This window comes from Schistosoma haematobium, chromosome 3 (assembly GCF_000699445.3).
Source record: "Schistosoma haematobium chromosome 3, whole genome shotgun sequence".
Taxonomy (NCBI): Eukaryota; Metazoa; Platyhelminthes; class Trematoda; order Strigeidida; family Schistosomatidae; genus Schistosoma; species Schistosoma haematobium.
In genome coordinates, this window is record NC_067198.1 from 8257684 (window position 1) to 8278148 (window position 20465).

General features: G+C 30.7%; 2 protein-coding genes across 2 annotated transcripts in view; one reads left to right on the top strand and one right to left on the bottom strand.

The window, feature by feature from the left end:
* Nucleotides 1-6964: 6964 nt before the first annotated feature.
* On the bottom strand, nt 6965-8268 carry MS3_00000029 (uncharacterized protein; the record flags this gene model as incomplete). Its single annotated transcript, XM_051207963.1, has 1 exon — nt 6965-8268. A coding segment is annotated over exon 1 (312 nt), but the record flags the coding sequence as incomplete, so codon positions are not given.
* A 5120-nt stretch (nt 8269-13388) lies between these two features.
* Nucleotides 13389-20465, top strand: part of ADAMTS9 (A disintegrin and metalloproteinase with thrombospondin motifs 9) — a gene marked incomplete at its 3' end in the record, with an annotated part of 107185 nt that continues 100108 nt past the window's right edge. Inside the window, exon 1 of the mRNA XM_035734055.2 lies at nt 13389-13845. Coding sequence (XP_035590096.2) covers nt 13449-13845 — 397 coding nt within the window. The 5' untranslated portion in view covers nt 13389-13448. The remainder of the gene's footprint in view (nt 13846-20465) is intronic.

Here is a 20465-nt window from a genome sequence, read left to right on the forward strand (position 1 = left end):
ACTCAGCATTATGCTTTAAAACAACTTACACTCATTTACGTAGTATTGTAATCTCATAACTATACACAATTATTAGCATCTAGCCTACGTTCTATGTAAAACTCAAGTTATAAAGGGCGGATGTTTTTGGAATTCACTTACATCCTTGGGACTTTACATACTAAAGTATTAACACTTATTTCTGTATCATTTTGTAAGAGGTTTACCTTGGTTCTAACATTTTAATTTTGTAATAGATCGCGATATTAAAGGCTACCTAATTTTCACAATTTTACAAAAAATGAATAATAATCGAATTAAAGAAGGAATGAATGTCAAAATGGGAATTTTCACAATAATGGAATTTGTTGAGATACTCACTTTATTGATACTTCATGGTTCAGTTGAATAGGTGCTTTTTATGATTGTAAAAACGATGTATTTCAGGCACAACCTACAAGTATGGTGACACATTTTCAGTTTGTAGAAAATGGTTGACTATATCTAGAACCATTATATTCACAAAATAACTTGCATCTACTTTTTAGGCAATATTTACACCCTTGATGGTTGTACTTCTTTTCACGAGTTTGGAAAATGAATGGCAACTTATGGCATGGGATTTTGCATTGGTATCGCTTGTCATATTTACATTAATAGGAGCACCTATTGGAAAACGTTTATTATGGTTTCTTGTATTGGAAAATATGGCGCGTATTGTAACCATAGTTGCTGCGTTCATCTCAAGCAACTTTGGGCAAACGGCATGTTTTGAAGATCAAACTTTATGTAATTTGCTATTTCTTTTCGCACAATGTGATTTGACAAGAATTTAACTCATACATTGTAAAATGATTTTATTCATTGAAATGTTGCTCATACATAAGTGCTGAGTAATTAAATTCAATGTGATTTATTTAATCGATGTTTTGAGAAATATTTGAATGTTTGTAAGATTTGCAATCTATTATGTACTTCACTTTTGTTTCAGGAAACTATGACCGCATGGTTCGTATGTTAAGTTATATTGTTAATCATTGAAAGCTGAGTATATAATATATCCATTTTGTTATCAGAAGGGGTTTTGTGGATATAATAGTAATTTTTATAGTTGAATTAATGCTTCAGGTCAAGCTAGACAACCATGGAAAACCCGGAAGCACTGGACGGCCGTTTCGTCCCACTGTGGGTGTGCTCAACGGTGCTCATCCACGATCCCGCCTCCCGAGATTCGAATCCAGGACCAATCGGTATCGCGCGCAAACGCCGAACCTCCAGACCACTGAGCGGGATCGTGGATGCGCACCGTTGAGTACTCCCACAGTGCTTCCGGGTTTTCCATGGTTGTCTAGCTTCAAATGATGCGTGAATTCAACTATAAAAATTACTATTATATCCATAAAACTCCTTCTGATACTAATTTTATTTTATTTTGCAATCCTAAATTCACATGCTATAACTTTGAACAATATATTTTGCCTTAATCCTGGTCGCATTTTACATTACTATTGGGGGTTTATAAATAAGAAATCTTAAGAGATTTTACTGTAAAGAATTATTCGTTCATATAAGAGTGTTTTGATTGGTCGTTCAATGATATTACAATAATATTCTACGTTAAATTAGCCGATAACTATTTCATTTCCCCAATTTTTTTCTCAACTCATGAGAATACAGCAGGCAGACGAATGTTTACTTTGATTATACCGCTCTTCTGTGATAATGCATTGTGGTAAAATATATAGTTGTGTGTTTACAAACAAAAAGTATATGCAAAACCAGGGCATTGAACACAATCATTTTTTCAAAACAAGTAGTCCATATTACGTGGTATTTTAATTGTGAAAACCATTTGATAATGTGTTTGATTAACAAAAGCAGTTAAAAATCTAGTTGTTTTTTTTGTAATTTCTTTATATCCAACACCTGTTAAAGTCATTTAAGAAATGAAAGATATAGATCTAAGACGTACGATATATTGTCGAGTAAGCTAGGAAAGAAAATGGCTTCTGTTAATCCAATCAATTTTTCAATCAAGATTTCCTACGTATTCTCAGTACTATGAATAAAGATCAAAACAGCCTAGTAAATATTTGTATCGGATTATATGGGATAAAAAGTAACCGTATACTTAATTCATGGAACCTGAGTTTTAGCCGTTTTTAGATGCATGGTATGAAATTGACAAATACAAGTTTTCTAAACAAAGCATTAAATAATCTTTGAACTCAATAACAAATAAGTTTCAAACTAATACATACATCATCCGATTGGTAGATCCACCAACGTACGGTTCATTTTGCCTTTAGTCATAATTATCATATTTAGTTGTATTCAGCAAACTGTGTTGAAAATACGTGAACAATATGGAAATCAGAATATTAGTTTCCTGTGAAATCGTTGATGCCATTTCTAAAACACATTACATTCATTTGTTTGAATCGTACATTCATATCACCGAAAAATTGATACTGAGCAAATTTTACATACAATATGAGTAATTTACGTAAGATACGGTAGGCTTAAAAAAATAGACGATTGTGTACCTTATTCTATACTTATTTAAATATGAGAGCAACATTAGTTGTAGAATTGAATTGTATATTATTGTATTCTATTGATGCATTTCCATCTTCGTACAATTCGGTGTATTTTATTGTGATTTTTGATAATCTGGGTCTCCGAAGTAGTATTGGCGTAACATGGGTCACCCAGCTGAGTATCACTGGAACTAGACAATAGGTATATGACAGTTTTTGTATCAGCTGGTGATTCTGTTCGAATTTATCAAACTACGTGGCTGAATCATTGGTGAAATGTGAAAAAACATCAACGATTTCAGACTGAAACGTTGACTAGAATGTTTATACGTTGAATAAAGAGCAGGAGTGGTCAAACATTATTAGTATAATTATAAAAATGAATTAAACATCGATGACAGATTTAAATAGTGCATTTCCTATCATGAATACAAAACTATACATCTGAAACCTAAAACATACGAATATCCATCACTTGTAACTATTTCGTTTTCTGTGAACATTTTCAACAATATCCAACCATCTTAAAAGTGCAAAGTCTTACCAAACTTCCAGATCTTATGAGTTATCTCTATTAAATACATTTTTTATCTATAAATACCTGAATTAAATGATATTAGCTCAAAACATGACAGATGTGAGTGAATGACTTACAAACGAGACGTTATGACAGCCTATTGAACTATTGTTACTTATTCTCAATAATTGATTGTGTCACACTAAATTTTAAATGTAAGCCGTTTGACTGTAACTCAGGAGTCTGAATGTAGTACCTAATTTGAAGAGCTAAGTGTACTTAGATTTCTCATAGACGAAGTGATGTTGAGCACGTGACTGAAGTCTCCATTAGAAGAAAGAATTATCTATCTAAAAAATTCATACTTTCAAAGGTTATTTCAGTTGAGTTAATTCTTGACGAAAAACAAACCATATATCTTTCTGTAAACACAGTTGAATCCTAAAATATATGCATGAACTGCATACATGACGATAATCACTATGATACCCAAACTGTTAACTACAATCACTGTTTAGGTAAATAATGTCAGCAAGGCAATGTAGACATTCACTGTATAGTCGTCTCCAACAGTGCTGTCTGTAAATTTTCAATAAACCTTCAAAACATAGTTATATTTAATTACACCAGAAGAACTTGTTGTTTAACATTTCATTCTTATTTAAAAAGATCCGTACTGTTCAGTTAACTTTCAACGGTTTTTTAAATTATTTTCAAACTGGCCACGTTACATAACTTTCCGAGTTTCATTTGAAATAAATTACTGGTGGTTTTTATGATTATGTGTTAAGTTGACGTGATAAATAATTTAATGTCAAAGATTTTGTTGATATACAAAGACTTTCAGACTTTTCTTTATTTATCACCAGTTACGTAACATAGTGTATGTCTAACACCAAGAAAAGGATGAACACGAAACTCACATCGTATTGAATTACATGAAATTTTATAACTCATCCGCATAATGTAGATCACTAAATTAAACAGACGCACTTCACTGAATTGGATAAACATTTCGTTTCACATACTAATTGAAGTGGAAAAGTACTAAACAAAAATTATGAATTCATTTCATCTTCTACCGCAAACTTTATGTCGGTCATTAATAATTGACAGACTTCAAGACATCCACTAATTTCATACAGTTTCCCCATAATTTACAATGCGATGACATCTTGAAACCATGTCATTAGGTCATTTCATGATGAAAAGTTAGAATAATTATAATATCATTCATCATCTTTAGTGTCAATCAAATGTCTTCTTGAAGACAGTTGTGAAATTTCAAGAATTGTTTTCATTACAGAAATATCTACAAGAACTATGAACTTCAAAGTAGCTGTTGAAAGTTGCTCTGTCTTTGTTTGATATTCACTCTTCAGAAGTGTTTGCACATATATGATTTGACATGAGATGAAGATATTGAGCTGAGTCTATAAAATGTGGATGATTATTTCAATCACTAAATAAAACTCGTATTTTTAAACTGAATAATCGATAATTCATTTTCACTCAAAATCTACAGTCCTAAATTTCTAAATCTGTCTGTTATACGGCTGCCTTTTTAGATCAAACATATTTGAAGTACCTCATTACGGAAAACAATAATGTTTGATCCTTATAAATGACTCTATAAAATGAACCATTTGTTGAGTAGTTATGTTTATTTCAACAGATTTATTTCTAATCTTCGAATGCTATGTATAATAAGGATAAGTATGCAGATCAACCACGTAATAGTCGAACAAAACATTTTGCATTGAACGAACTTATTTTAATTTTCAGATGGATTCTGAAAGCTTCAGAAAGAAGTGAGGTCACCAACATGAAACATTTTAAAGAAATAATCGATTTTGTTTTAAACTTCTAATGTTATAAATATGAACTACTGGGTTCTGACTGTTATTGAAATATTGTAAAAAATGAAACAAATATCAGTAATCTCTGGTTGTTGACAGTCATCTAAAATAGACCACTTTGCGACTTCGACAAATTTCAAACTATGTTAAATGTAACAACCCGTCTTTCAACTCAATCGTCTAAATCTCCCTATCGTGTTGTGGGAAGAATGTAAAAGGTTCAATTCATTTCAAAGTCATGTGTGTAGGAATCTTCAGAATCAAAAATTAATACAGTGTATACAATATCTTATATGAATTTGGGTAAGATCATGAAACAAAACATTTGTTCTGGTTAAATTTTTATGTAGAAAAACTTTCTCGTACCCTCATAAAGCATGATCCGCTGATGGCGAGTAAACTCTGTCTTGACCTCTACATCTCATTTCCTAACAAGTGCTATTCAGTGTTTTGTCTACTCCCAATTACCAGAGCGATGTGTTTCCGGTTTCTTTCTTTTTCTTTCATCTTGACTTAGAGCTTGCTTTGTTATGCAGTTTGATGATTTCCGTAAATTGTGACCTATTGACTTCCAATATCTTTTTCAAGTTTCCTCCCTGAATGGAAGTTGGTTTGTTCTCTGCCTCAGTAGGTTATCGCTGATGGGCTCGGGTCACTTGATGTGGACTATTGTGCATAAATAACAGTTTGTGAATGACTGCTTTTCTATGGAAGGAGTTGGCAACCTTATCCCAATTGATCGATCACTGGGTGGTGATCAATGTCATGTTTATCGGGTCATTCTTAGTGTAGATCGAATGCCGTCGACCAAGTTGCAATGTGGCCAGTAGTCTAAGTAACTGGACATTGTGTGCACTGTGTTGAGATAAGAATGTGGTTAGAGGTTTTTTGACAAAGTTTTAGACCTGTTGATAAATCAATTTTACAATACGATCATTCATACGTTTGGAAACCTTCAATATTTTGTGGATTTAATTCGATAGTATTTTCTAGAAGAATGAACCATTTATTGTGTAGGCCATGAATATCACGATTGAATTGTACGTTAGTACCTTTGAGGATATTTTGCTTACTACGTTACACAGTTTAGAATTAAAACATTCGATAAATCATGTATTTATTGAAATAGTAAAGCGTCTATCAGTACGAATTTAGATAATCCTAAGCATGGGATGTTAATTGTATATGACATTATATGACTAAACTTTAAAAAGTAAGTAAACTACCACTTTTTGGTACAGAGTTAATAAACGTAAATATATTTATTATCACGTGTTTATTTTAATCGGAGTTTATTTGACTGACTTTGATGTTTTTACGTCGATGAATTTTTCGTTTTACATGAAGTCTGTCTGCAATATAAGCTTAATCTAAACTTATTTAATCTTGCCTGTTCTTTTTAAGATTAGCATAAGAAATAGAACATACTTTTCTGCATCTTAATGGCACAAATTATCTAGTTGTAACCAATTACTATTGTGTCACATGTAAATTACATTCAAATTTGTTTGGATGCTGAATTCATTCATATATAAGGCGGCCTGCTTGAGCATCTGGGCTACCTGTTCCTGCCATCTAGATATTTCAACAAGTTATCTATTTTTGTTTGTTTTAATATATCATTATGTCTATTAATCGCACAACCTATTCTGCTGAGTTTCTGAAAAGTGTACAACCTTTCGATGTCAAAGTTACAAAAAGCTCAAAAAGAGAGAATGTGGTTGCTGGCAATATACAACGAAAAGAATGTACAATATTCAGATGTTTATTTACTGAACTGATAACATCTAACTGGCGATCACTCAATATTTATCGCGAGGACCGACCAAGAAGAAAGAAACGGAAACTTGTTTAAACACTTTGTGCTGAGAATTCTATATTGTACCAATAATATAACATTGAATAAAGCTAACAATAATAATAATAATTCATTTTTCAAACATCCAGTCAGAAAAGTAGCCGATAGGCTAACACATAGTTCGTATTTTTGACTGATACAACTATATAATTAAGACCTAAGGAAAAACAGAGAAAGGTAACATGAGATTTTATAAAAAAAAAAGTGATACATTCATAATGTTATCATTCACCTTTATGGACAATAAAATACCGAACAATAATTTGTGGAAGAAAAAAGATCTCACTCTTAATGTCGTTGAAAGATTCACAAAAGCTATTGGATAAGTGTTCGTCAAAAACTTACAAGATTTCCAAAATGTACTCTTTTTCTTAGATATTTCAAATGCTTCGCTATTGTGTTTACTCTCTGTCGTCAAATTAGTACACAAATCCATTGAATTAAAAAAACTTGTGACGCGAAAATGCATCTTTTGTTTCTGGAGTTCATCAATACCCGATTCTCTAGCAACAACGGCATTCATAATATTCACAGGCAAACTAAACGAATAGAAAAATGCTTGAACATGATGACTACCATACACTTTTTGAAGACCAAAACACAAATGAACAGCTTTATATTAAGCCTACATTTAGGGGAATAAATTTACGTGTGAGTATCAGCCTACTGTAAATAGTATAACCCATTCATTTTAAAATTAATGACATACAATGAAAAGAGACAAAAGGAATAAAAACGTTCTATAAGCACTTTGAAATAAATAATTCAATATTGCAAAAATCGTAGAGCCGAAATTTTAGCAGAATAAAATTTCGAAATAAGATATTTCACCTTATATAATGTGTATATTGAATGAGTGATTTTTAAAATGTCTATTACCTGGAACTTATTACGTAGAAGTCTTTAGTTTTACAAAGTGTAAAACTGTATATGTAATGATTTATTTGACAAATTTAGGTTAATACTATGCTTAGTTGTCCATTGGCTACAATAAATCTTAGCCACCAACGACTGGGTAACTTTTTAATTATAAACGGTATCTACAAAAACTAGATAAAACGAAGAACACAGAACACCACAACAACAGGTTCGTACTCATTGGAAGGAAGTGATGTGTCAGGACTTTTTGAAACTTACGATGTTTTAAAAGTCGTAATTAAAGTAGGTGCGCTTATGAAGAATTTCAATCACAGGCGTTTAGTGATATTCATGGAATTCATTTTAACTTCAATTAAACATTTCATTTAGCCTGTAGTTGCTGCATATGTTCGGATATTTCCAAACAGCATAAGATGACGGTTTGAAATGCATTAATGTTAGAAAATACAAAATAAGAACGACTGATTAAGTAACAGCGCTCCTAACTTTGCGCGTCATAATGATCAATTATCAACAAAAATGTATGAAAGCCTAAGTTTATTCTAGCATATCAATTACATACCGCAAATAGGTGGCAACGAGTCTAAAACATTTAAGATAAATGAAAACATATACAAAAATTTGGGTAAGAAAACAGTTATTTATCTAACGAATATCAAATCTTGTACTTTCAGCGTGGGACTGAACATCTTTCTTTTTCAATTAAATGGATGTTAGAAGATGAATATCACACATAAAACACTAAATCTCCTTTCAAAATGCTGTTTTCATACTTTTTAATACAATAATTCCTACAGTGTTCAGAATACTTATTAATAGAGATATAAGTAAAAAGTTAACTATCTCATGAATTACCGGAATGGTGTAACACTGATTCAGTTCAAAATAAATGATCTATTTTATTGTATTGTGTATTAAAATCTTCCTCGTATTTGAGCATTTTTCTTAAATTCTAAATAAACACATCAACCCTTCTTCATTTAATAACCATTTATAAGTTCTCCAAGTGAATGTATCCTGAATCCTTTGCTGTTGCAAGTCTTCAGTCAATATTTTGTAAATTTTCATAGTAGAGTGAAATGTTCTATTTCATTGTTCATTGTCCTATGTTCAAAAAAATGTGACTTGGTTTCCATAGAGTATCGTTTTCTTAAGAATTTCTTGATAAGAATAAATATTAGTGTAGAGGATTTTTGGAGATTTTAGGATTTTCTCAGTTTTCTTGACCATTATGGGAAACCTGGAAGCATTGGACGGTCTTTTCGTCTTAGCATGGGCATTCCTTCATTTACACCATTGATCTAGTATTTAAATGTTTTTTATTACGCCACCATGATTATTTACTGCTTGTATTTCTTCACAGAACTTGGGTTTTAAATGTCATCTACACAGAAAAACTGCTTGTGTATCATGATAATATAAGTTCATTTAAAAGAGAGCTAATTCTAATAAATATTTGTAAATCATGAACTAACTTGTCACTAATCTGAATTGAGGATAGATAAAAAAAATATCTTCCGTACTTAAAATATTCATTGTTAGACCTTATTCTGTAATCAAAGTAATATGTAACTTGAAAAAAGACTCTTGATTAGGAAAAAATATTAGTTTTAAATACGAAACAATGACCAATGACTAATCAGTGACCAAAGACAACCCTCCGCATCTATCAATAATGGTCCAATGTTTGATCCCTAGTTACATAGTAGATGCACATCTTTCAAATAGTTAGGACGAAACAGTCATTCATTGTTCTCAGAATTTCAAAATAAAATATAATTATTGTGTAAACTATTTTAAAAGATGTTTCATTGTCTATATGATACTTAACGTTCAATCGTCTCACCTATCTAACGGGGCAAAAAAATTCTGAGGCCTCAATCTACAAAATAAAGAACCAAGGTCAGCCAGTAATCGGACGAAGATTACTGTAATTATTACGAACAATCAGCAAACGGAAATTTCGTCTGTGTTCTCGAACGACATTGTTTGTCAAATAGTCATACAGCATTTTCTGTAACCGTGCTGATTCATTCAAAAACAGAAAATGGCTCTCCTTTCGGAACAATTGCAATTGTTATTTCAGCGACAACAGCAGCGTTTTAAAAAGAATCGGTTAAAATTTAGAGACAAATTACACACATGGTTGCTGAATCATCCATGCGTTGAAGATGTGACGGAACTTAGTGAATTAATTTCTAAATCGCGTACAGAGTTAGAAAATGATTGCAGAATGAATGAATGTGTCAGTGAAGGCCTCCATGAATCAGTAATTAAAAGAAAACAGTATCAGTCATACATGATCCGCTCAGTGGTCAATTTGTTCAGGAGTTCCACATTAAGACAAGTCTTCTATCTAATGCTTCTTGGTTTCCGGCGGTTTTCTTAAAAAGATCAGTTCGTGATATTCATTATTTCAAAATATGCGTTGTAGGATACAAACATCCGCAGTTACACTAGAAAATATTTAACATGTGGATGATTGATCAAACGGCTTCTAAGTTCCAGAAGTGAAGTATAATAAAGCGGAAAGGAACTTCTTTCTAGCTGTTACTGTAATTCAAATCTATTGCATATTATTCATAGTGTTAAAGACTTCATTATGACTACACGATGCAGTTACTGAATAGTAATAACATTCGAATACCATGTAGCAGCGAGTATTTATCAGATTCTCACAGGATGCCAATTGTGGCAAAAAAAGCCCAATAACAATATCTACGGATGTACAAGCAAGCGATATAGCCGACAGATTTTTTCATAAACTGCAAATATACCTTGATGACAAGTGATGACTACCACGAAGACTATTTTGAATAGAGCTTACTGCATATTACCTCCAAATATCTAACATTCTTCTTATATATCTGCAAACATTTTATTGATCAGTTATTGTGTACAAAATATGTCACGAGCAAAAATTTCAAATAACTAAGGGGGTGGATGGTATTTTTATCTTTATTCACCATGTATGGTCTCTGAGAACGGCATCTGCCGTGATATAACCACTATATTTTGAAGAATAAATAAAAGTATATCCGATATTCGTGCTTTAAACATTTGAATCTCATCAAAAATCTTGGATTTCCTATGTTTTGTACATATTTTAGTGGAACATAATAGCTTTTTATCAATACAGAACATTCGGAATGGTTAACCACTTTAGAATTCAATAAAAGTCGATTGATTTAGGCCTGCGACATGTATTACCAATGGTAATGGATGAAGGTTGCGAATTATGGCGAACTGGCTGAAATCATACACACAAACCATTGGATGCTAACATCGTCGCAAAAGTGTAACGTGCAACTAGATCTTGAAATTTGGTAGTGCAACTGATTTCCACATTTGAAAAGCATCATTTTAGAACAAATCAGCTATGCAGTTTATTCTGGTGTTCTGTAATTGTCAACTTCAAGTCATTTAATGATGCAAATACTGCGTCTTTAATTTATTATCGCATACCTGAATGTGGCATATAGTGAGAAAATAATATTGCTGAAGTTTTGCTCCAAATCCAATCACGAACAATTCACGCCATTTGACAACATCCCTATGTTGAAACTATGATTTTTTATTTGTTGAAATTTAAATCAAATTTAAAGCAATACTAGAAGTGTCATAAATATGGCTTATTGAAATCAAATTAATAATGGGAGAATTATACAGATACTTCAATTTAAATCAAAGAACGGAAATGTATTGGAAAATTATTCATAGAAGGTTGCTATACAAAATAAAGCTTGGCTCATTGGTGACAAGAGAACCTATACTTTAGTTTCTACATAACTGGAATCTTTCAACAGTTGTAAATTTTTGCTTAAATGGTTTCAATGTTCTTTCAGGCTGAATATTTTGCAGTAGTTAAGCTCAAAGTATATTCATTTAATATTGATTTTATGCAATTATTTAAACATCCTACCTGCCTAATATTGTCTATGAAAACGGGTGAGTTGAATAAAAGCATAATAATCCACATACTGTGAATTCATATACACTTTTATGAACAACCAATTGTATACGAACTAACGATAATAGTGAACCAAACTTTGCATATCAAAGTTCAAACCTATGTCGTTTTGACTGGAAACCAATGACTATAAACTAGAACTAACCGTCCAGTTTTAAAAAAAGTTGAATTATGACGAGCTAACGGTAAAGTTTAGAAAAAAACACGTTATTTGATCCAAATAATCCTGGAGATAAATGGTCAAGGTTTACACCTTGAGATATAAAGCAAGTATTCAGTATTCCTTGATTGTGCTCTAAATAATCCTCATTTGTACTGATAACACAATATGAAAACAAATAAGTTCTCCTTGAAGTATGTTGTTTTGATTAAGTTTGTGTAAACAGAATTATTTTCAGTCTGAACTGGATTGGATTAAATTTAATCCATAGGGTTTATATGTAATATGTAATATATATACGTATAATATATAGTAGTAATCTGTAGAATAGGTATACAAACTTTTATACCTGTATTTGCTAACGATTGTGCATGGCTGTAAGAAATCAATGCACACACGTATTAGCCAATGAATGTCTGTGTACAAATGGCAAGTAATAAGCTATTTTGATGACTGTACCTGTGTTGGCTTACTTTATATAGGTTGCACTATTGCCTGTACGTAAATGTGTACATGTCTAGATTTAATACACTAAAGTAAACATGATCGTCTAACAAGAAGCCGGCCGGCCGGCCGGTTGCTTTCGTTTACCGGTTAGATATGATCACTATTTACAGGCAGAGGTTGCCTAAATGTCTGCTTATTTTCTGATATAAGTCTGTCACGGATTATTTAAAGGAACGAGTGAAATTTATTGTTAACAAGAACTTGTTTTCTTTATAATCATTTAATTACAAATATATTTGATAACCTTCTTTTTGATTTTTAAGCAAATAAGGACGAACATCTATGTATTGCAGTCACAAAGGATACATTTCAATATTCAACGCTTGAAGCATACCGTTGATATCGATGTTCAATGATAACTAAAGAATAATTACTCAAAATTAAAAAAATTTCACCAAACTATTAATAATCTTTGTAAACGATCTTTAGATTATTATTCTATATGAATTATCTAGAATCTGTAATATTATAGTAAACAAAAATATTATCTCTTCGCCACATTTTAAGAATATCACCATTAAAAACAAATGAGTAATTACGTACAGCTGGCTATACACAAAAAAAACAAGAAAACAAAACAAAAAATGAGTTGATGAAATAAATAAAACTATAGAATGATCATAGAAACCTTTTTCTTTAAATAAAATACAAGTGAATGAAATTCATGCACATGACTAAATCACATGGAGACTTATCAATCTGTCTATCAGTTACTTCAAATTCTCAGTTTACTTCATACAACTTTATTGACAATCTCTAATTATATTTTGCATAGTTGTATTGCCATTAATCATCCATTTGAAAGTACCATTCATTTTTAACACTGAAATTCTTTGTTTATTTCTTTTTGAATTTAAAAACAATGTTATTCACACGTATTGTGAACAATCTTTCCGGAAATAAAAATATAACCGTGTATAAATACTACTATGCTTAAGGACAATTTATTAATTAATTCGTTACTTAGAAAATAAACAGTCAAATTATTTACAGCTGATCATCCAATTATTTTGAGCTTTTTTGATTTCTCCTTCCATCATATGGATGCATAGAATCAGTTCAAGAAATACATTGACATTTTTTACTAACTATTACCTCCATCAGTTTTACAATTCATTATCATAATTGTTGAGAAGAAAACGTCTAATTTGAGCTGAGAATATTTGTTTTTTTAACATTATGATGAAGTACTGTTGGCTTTATAGGAATATTTTACATTTCTTTTGTTTTTCGCAATTATCCACAAAAATTGCATCTATCACAACCCTCCTAACGTACACGGTGTTGACACTAACCAATAACTGTATACATTTAGAATATTTACGTAGAGACTTCAAAACATTTCAATATCCATTTTACAATAGCAATCAAATCATCAATCTGTCACAATCGTATAACATGGTAGAATTTTGTATAAATCCTGTAAAAGTAGTAGAATATTTTCAACTAGAGCATTCTGATATTATATGTAAAACTGAAGGTATCGATAATGCGACTAAATGGAGGAATACTCAATATTTACTTTCACAAAATAATTACTTAATTAATTCAAATTATGATTGCAATAATTTTCAAGGTAAGTTATTTGTTTGTGTTAAATATCCCATCACTGCTCAATATTATGAAGTATTGTAGTATGTAGCAACTCATATTTCTATGTTAATGATGCTATCTAGATAATATGTACTACAATTTTCTAGAGCACGGTGCAGCTAAATACATGTGTTTTATCAATTCACTACACTGTGGTTAAAATATATATCTATTTGAATCAAATGCATTCGTACTCAAATTCCTTACTTATTGTTGGTCACTCACACTAGTATTCAGTATTGTCATCGTTTTATTTGTTAAACAATTAATGACAGTGCTTAACTGTAATATACTTTATTTGCCGAAATTAGGTTTGCAAGCCGAAACATTTTATGAGCAGCCAGAACGGTTATCTTTATTTGCAGCTAACAATGGAGGCCGAGTTGAAACTGGTGTTGTGATGTTTATTTGGTTGCGGATTCATTGTTAACTATTGTATGATCATGCGTTTGTTCAAACATAAAATTTTAGATCAATTTATTACAATATTAACCAGTGATTCTAACGAAATTCACTTAAATGTTGAATAATGAGGTCTGATAGTAATCCGTCCGAAAGCGATTAAGTGCATCAAACTACTAATCGAATGTTACATATATATATATTGCTTTTATATATGTATCCGTCGTATGTAGATTCATTTAAATCAGAATTGATTGACTGCATTTGTGAAAAAGACCTAGTTATTTATTACGCAATCGTATTCGAATAGCAGAAGTACACATCTATTTCTAGATAGATATCCATTTTATTCTTACACACATAACCAGATGTTTATATTTGCGTATAATCTAAAAGAATATAAAGTGAATAACCCTTATTGATTATTTTACAATTACAAGAACTAGTTTGTTGCATGCATTAGTTTATCTAGTCAGTTTCCTTTATTTTAAATTTAATCATCACCCTGGAAAAAACCTAGATATAAATATGAATATATTTCTATATAGTTACTAATTATTTGAAAGTATATGCAAAGACAAGTAGGTATGCTTAAATAAAAGCATGTAGGCTTTTGCGATACGTTATTTTACAAGCATAAATATATAGAAAAATGCAAACTAGAAAAAATGTACATGAAACATACAGAAAATTACCTTGCGTACAAACTAACTATCAAAAATATCATAAGTTAATTTATAGTCAATGTAAGATGTTAACTTTAAAAAATTATGCAAAGTTAATGCATTGCGACTCTGTTGAGAAAGCTAATTAAATTTATAAAGAATGGAAATCGGTTTTTCATACGAAATTCTAATCCGACTTGTGATGATTCTGATAATACTGTTATTGATATTTTAACTGAATTTTGATTAGTCTTTGTTAGAATATGTGGAAGCTGTGCCGATTGCCTTGATATAGACATTATGACAAGTTTTTATATAATAAATGGAATATGGCTGGGGTCAGAAAGCAGGGTACTCATTTCGTCTCATTCGGGTCTCGTCAGCTGGGTGTGGCTGTATCATAGTGTTGATTTTTATTACGGTATTTGAATGGGGTGGCTGTCACTTCACATATCAGTGAGTTATCTACTTAGCTACTGAATCCAGATAACAATTTATTTGTGCAACGGATATGAATTCTAGTTTTATCTGTACTGGTTTCGATTATCCCAAAATTAAGAGTGATAATCCGAATCACATACATTTCAAATAATGGTTTTTGTAAAACCATAAACGCCGGAATCCAAGTACACTAAACCGGGTTTCGAAAGAGACAAACTGTAAACCATCTTTTCTAAGATTAAAGATAATTTTAATTTTCAAAACGTCTATCCAGAAACGAGAAATAATATTTAAATATTCACTTGAGAACCTTACAATCCAGTATGAACCGAAAAATGTAATCCTGGATATCAGTAAAATATGATCAGATCACTTTGTGTGTACGAAATGTTTTCTGACGTAGAAAGAATAAAAAGCTATTGCTTCACGTATTTTTGATGTGTATGAATTTGTTCTGCCAATTATACCTATGAAATATTTGGGAATCGATCATCCCTCATGAAAAACTAGCTGAGAAACAGTAAGATAATTCTAAAAAGAATAGTGTAATTGAAATATATCTACAATGATGCAGTATGAAAATCATGCTAATATTCATATTGCTTCCACCTTTCACATTTAAACAGCAGTGCACTGATAACTAAAAAGTAATATTATGATAAACATGAAGACGATGCTTTGAGTAAATTTACCTATGAAGTTTCTAATTCCTTCAGAACCTTCGGTGCATTTCACACAATTAGTATCCATTCATGGTTATTAGATATCACTATAGTGTACTGAATCCCAGCAATTATACAAAAAGTGAATTCTCTGACACTTTATTATTACTTTTGTTGGAGGTTTCATTTATAAGCGTCCTTTATCACCAGCTAACATTGTCTACAGTACAACTGAAAACTAAGGAGCACTGGATATCCAAGTGAATGCCAAATCAGTTGAACCGTTTACAACAAAATCTCGTTATTCTGGGTTCAGAAAAATTGTCAAAGCCATGTGGGTGCATATTGTTCAAGTATTTCGTTCTAAAATGAAACGATGTTTTCGAAACCCTGTTATTTTTAATTTCTATTCCAATGGATCTCAATATATGACACAAACATTCTACAAACCCACTCATCGATTTAAACATTCTTCTTATTGAATAAAAAGCAATTCGCATGATAAATGATTAACATCATAACGACTGCTATAACATGTAACAGGTTCTAACTACTTTTTTTCTATCAATAGAATGTACCTTAAATTTATAAGTCAAATAACGAAAAGGTCAAATGCTTATTTATATCATTAATAACCTAAACGAAAAAATTTCCAAAAATATTTATTATTTCTATCATTATTATTACAATCAATATTATAAGAATGAAATATTCTAAATAAGTTCTGTAAAAAATAATTAAACAGACATAAATTTTATTGAGATCATTCATCGAGCTAAATTTGGTAATTATTTAAGACCGGGAAGGGCTGTACATCCATTTACGCCTAGCTTCAGACTCTTTTCTAGTACACAACCATAACTTTGATCAAATTCAGTATCTTACTCCTCGTGTTTGCGAACGTTCAACTTCTAGACCACTGAGACAATATATATTTCATTGCATCGTAATTAGCTTTTTGATGAACTATTACAAATAACAAACGTAATACTAGTTTTACATTATAGAATCTCTTGTTTTCAAAGTGCGTTTACTTTCAGCCCCTAAAAACTGAATAAATTATGTGATATTACATGAAAACGTAGAAGTTTTAGTGCCAATTTTGTTGTTAACAATTTTTATTTTGTTTGAGAAAGAGGCCTGAATAAATTATATGATCATTCAATCATTGATAACTTTTATACACACTATATTCAATTTTTTTAATACCCCTTCATTTATTCTATCCACATTTAATCCACTGCAAAAGCTGGTACCTATCTGAACATAGTAGCTAGGTGGATAACACTATGGAGTTTAAAGTGAAAGGTACTGGCTTCGAGTCTAGGAGTGAACATCAAATCTGAGATGCAGATACATCCAGCTTACATGTTTCAAATAGGAAAAGACGCACGTCCTGGATTCCACTGCTAGCCACCATCACCGCATATCTATTTATGTTGCGAAAGAGAACTAAATTACTGAATGTGTTGTAAAAATTAAATTCACATTATTATAACCATGAAAACCATTTTTATGGTGACCAGATGTTTACTTATAGGAATCCCGCAATCTGATACATACATACATGATTAAAATTACTGAGTCATGATTGAAAAATTTACATTTTTGGTCCTAGTTAATTTATCACGATGGTGAGTAAGCCAACTCTGCTTGGCTTCGCTTCTTATTGTGAATGTCTTCAAACGAAACTTGTATTTGGCTTCTTATTAACGTCGTCACATGAACGAGATTAGCCTATGTAATAAATGTAGTTAAATAGAAGATTTATGTTTATAAAATATTCCGACGTTTATCCAAATCGGAGTCAGATTAGTGGGCCACAAAACTGTAAATATACATTTAATGAGATCAGAAATAGACTTGATTTTTCAAAACCCTTAATCAATATGTTTTATTCTTGATAGTAAATTACATTAAAAGATCATCAGTTTAATGATCTATTAGTTATTCAATTAATATATATATATATATATATATATATGAATATGATGGATTTTCATTACGAAGTTAACAAATGAATGTGATTTTGTTTTCATATGAATACAATTTGGATTGACATTAATCTTATACAAATATGCCGGTTACAAACTTAACGTTGTTTTCATTAGTCTTGTTTACATGAGTTGTAATGGTTAATATCTCCTTGAAAATCCATATTCAGTTGGCATTCTCTGGCTGATACTTTTCTTAAACTTTAGAAATGAATGTAAACAAAAGCTTTCTCATAGCTGTAATGAAATTGAATAAAATTACATTCCAAGTTCATCATTTGATACAGTTACCATTGTCACTAGTATGTGATACGCAAAAGCTGAGTCAAAAAATTCAGTTGTTAGTGCGACTGACTAACAAAAGATTAAACATTTCATTTTAATTATACTCTAACACATTCCACCCATAGTAAGGTAAATTACAAGTACTTGATAAAATAAAAAATGACTAGCTATTATTAACGTGTAATAAAATAGATGTAAAAATTCCCAGTACAAGATTCTTAATAGAACTTTTCAAATTTAGAATCAGTATGTAGAAAATATAAATAAAGTGAAAACGTATACATAGTACATAAGCGTGTGGTTATGCACCCGTTCTTCAGGGTTCGACAAATGTACCATGTACATCATTTTCAGGGATTTAATGTGATTTTTATCTGCTTATTATCAGGCATTTTGGGATACTTCACACTCACTTGTTAATAGCAGACAGATGCAAATAACTTCAGATACTCAAAATAATATTTCCAGTAAAAATTACACAAAATTACTCAAAAGCAAAATTCATAAAGCCAGTGGATGCTGTACATTAATTTAACCTTGGAAAACGGATGGACAACTTCACATTTATCTATAATTAAAAAGATTTTAGAAGAAATTCTACGAGATTTTGAATTGATAGTCTATTAAAGGGAACGTATCAGTCTGTTGTTTAGCTCTTTATTGCCGGATCACAGTTGAGAAATCAGAGGATAACATTAGAGCAAATTTGTGTTTATTTAAGACTTTGGAAATTTGTTCAATTATGATTTCATTATAGTAAAATTCAGCTTTCTGTCTAACGAAAAGTTTGCACTTTATTAATCTGATGTACATGTATTCACATATATACATTTACGCAACAATTTCCCACTTGTTACCATAACAATAACACCTGTAAATACATTTATACAATTTAATTATACAGATACTGTAATTTTATTGAATATAATAAGATAAAAATCAATTTCACAGAGAATCAAATTGTACTTTACATGGTGTTATCTTTTTTTATATTGAATATGTAAGCAGTACACATATGTATAATTAAAATTTATTAACTGGAAAATATACCAGGTTGAAATGGAAGTAAAAATATCTTCAAGTTACTACAAGTCTTTATTGGTCAAAAAAGTTTGTGCATGTATAATAATTGTACTGTAAATAGGATTTTGATAGCGGGTAATTATAGCAGATGAGGTCAAAAGTAAAGTGCAATTATTACAAACTTAGTAATTGCCTGATAACTATGTGACCTAACTGTTTACCGAAGTTTAATTTCATGTTACTTACTATGTTAATATAAGATACAACTTGATTTTCAATCTCTGTCAATTCGTATGAAATTATGTAGGCAAATGATATCATACTCTTGGAGTTTTCTAACGTTGATATAAATTTTTAAGCATACAAATAAGTTGTATCTACAGAATATATGGGGTGTGGTCAGCGGTTATATTCACGGTTCACGTATCGTTTTATTTAATACTCGTCGAATGAATGTACCGTCATCCCAGTTTTGATGCTCACGCTGGAACTCAAACCAAATACTTTTCATATTAGACGCCACATCATTACTAACTTACTTGGTGAATATGAAATTTATATTATTAAGTCATTTCTGTTCAAATAAATGATGTAAATAACATTTTCAGATTCGTGATCAGATCTGGATGTACTACACATTAAAAACAAACCTGAATGATAAATTAACTTTTGTTGGTAGCATTCTAAACACAAATTATTTTCATTAAACTACTATTAAAAACCTTTGCCGATAGAATTTGCAGGACAAAAGGAGTTTCAAATAATAATCTACTGAAGGAAATCATGAGATCACGTTCATTTAAATGTATAATAAATTCATTCAAACGGTATATATATAGGGTTTTTAAATCTTAGCTGATAACTTTATTGTACCATGAATATCAGACAATTCTCTATATATTTTGACAATTCTCACCAATAAATCACAGGTTTAATTTGTCAATTTTTATTTGAGTAGGAGTTTTGTGCTAATTTGATAGTCAACACTTAAATCATACAATCTTGTTTTATCCTACTGGCAATTCTATGCTACTTATAAACATATCGAATTAATATGAAATTTTTAATCATTCTCTTTAATCAAATTAACCATTTGCGATTTGCACATTTATGTTTCATTTGCTTACTGGT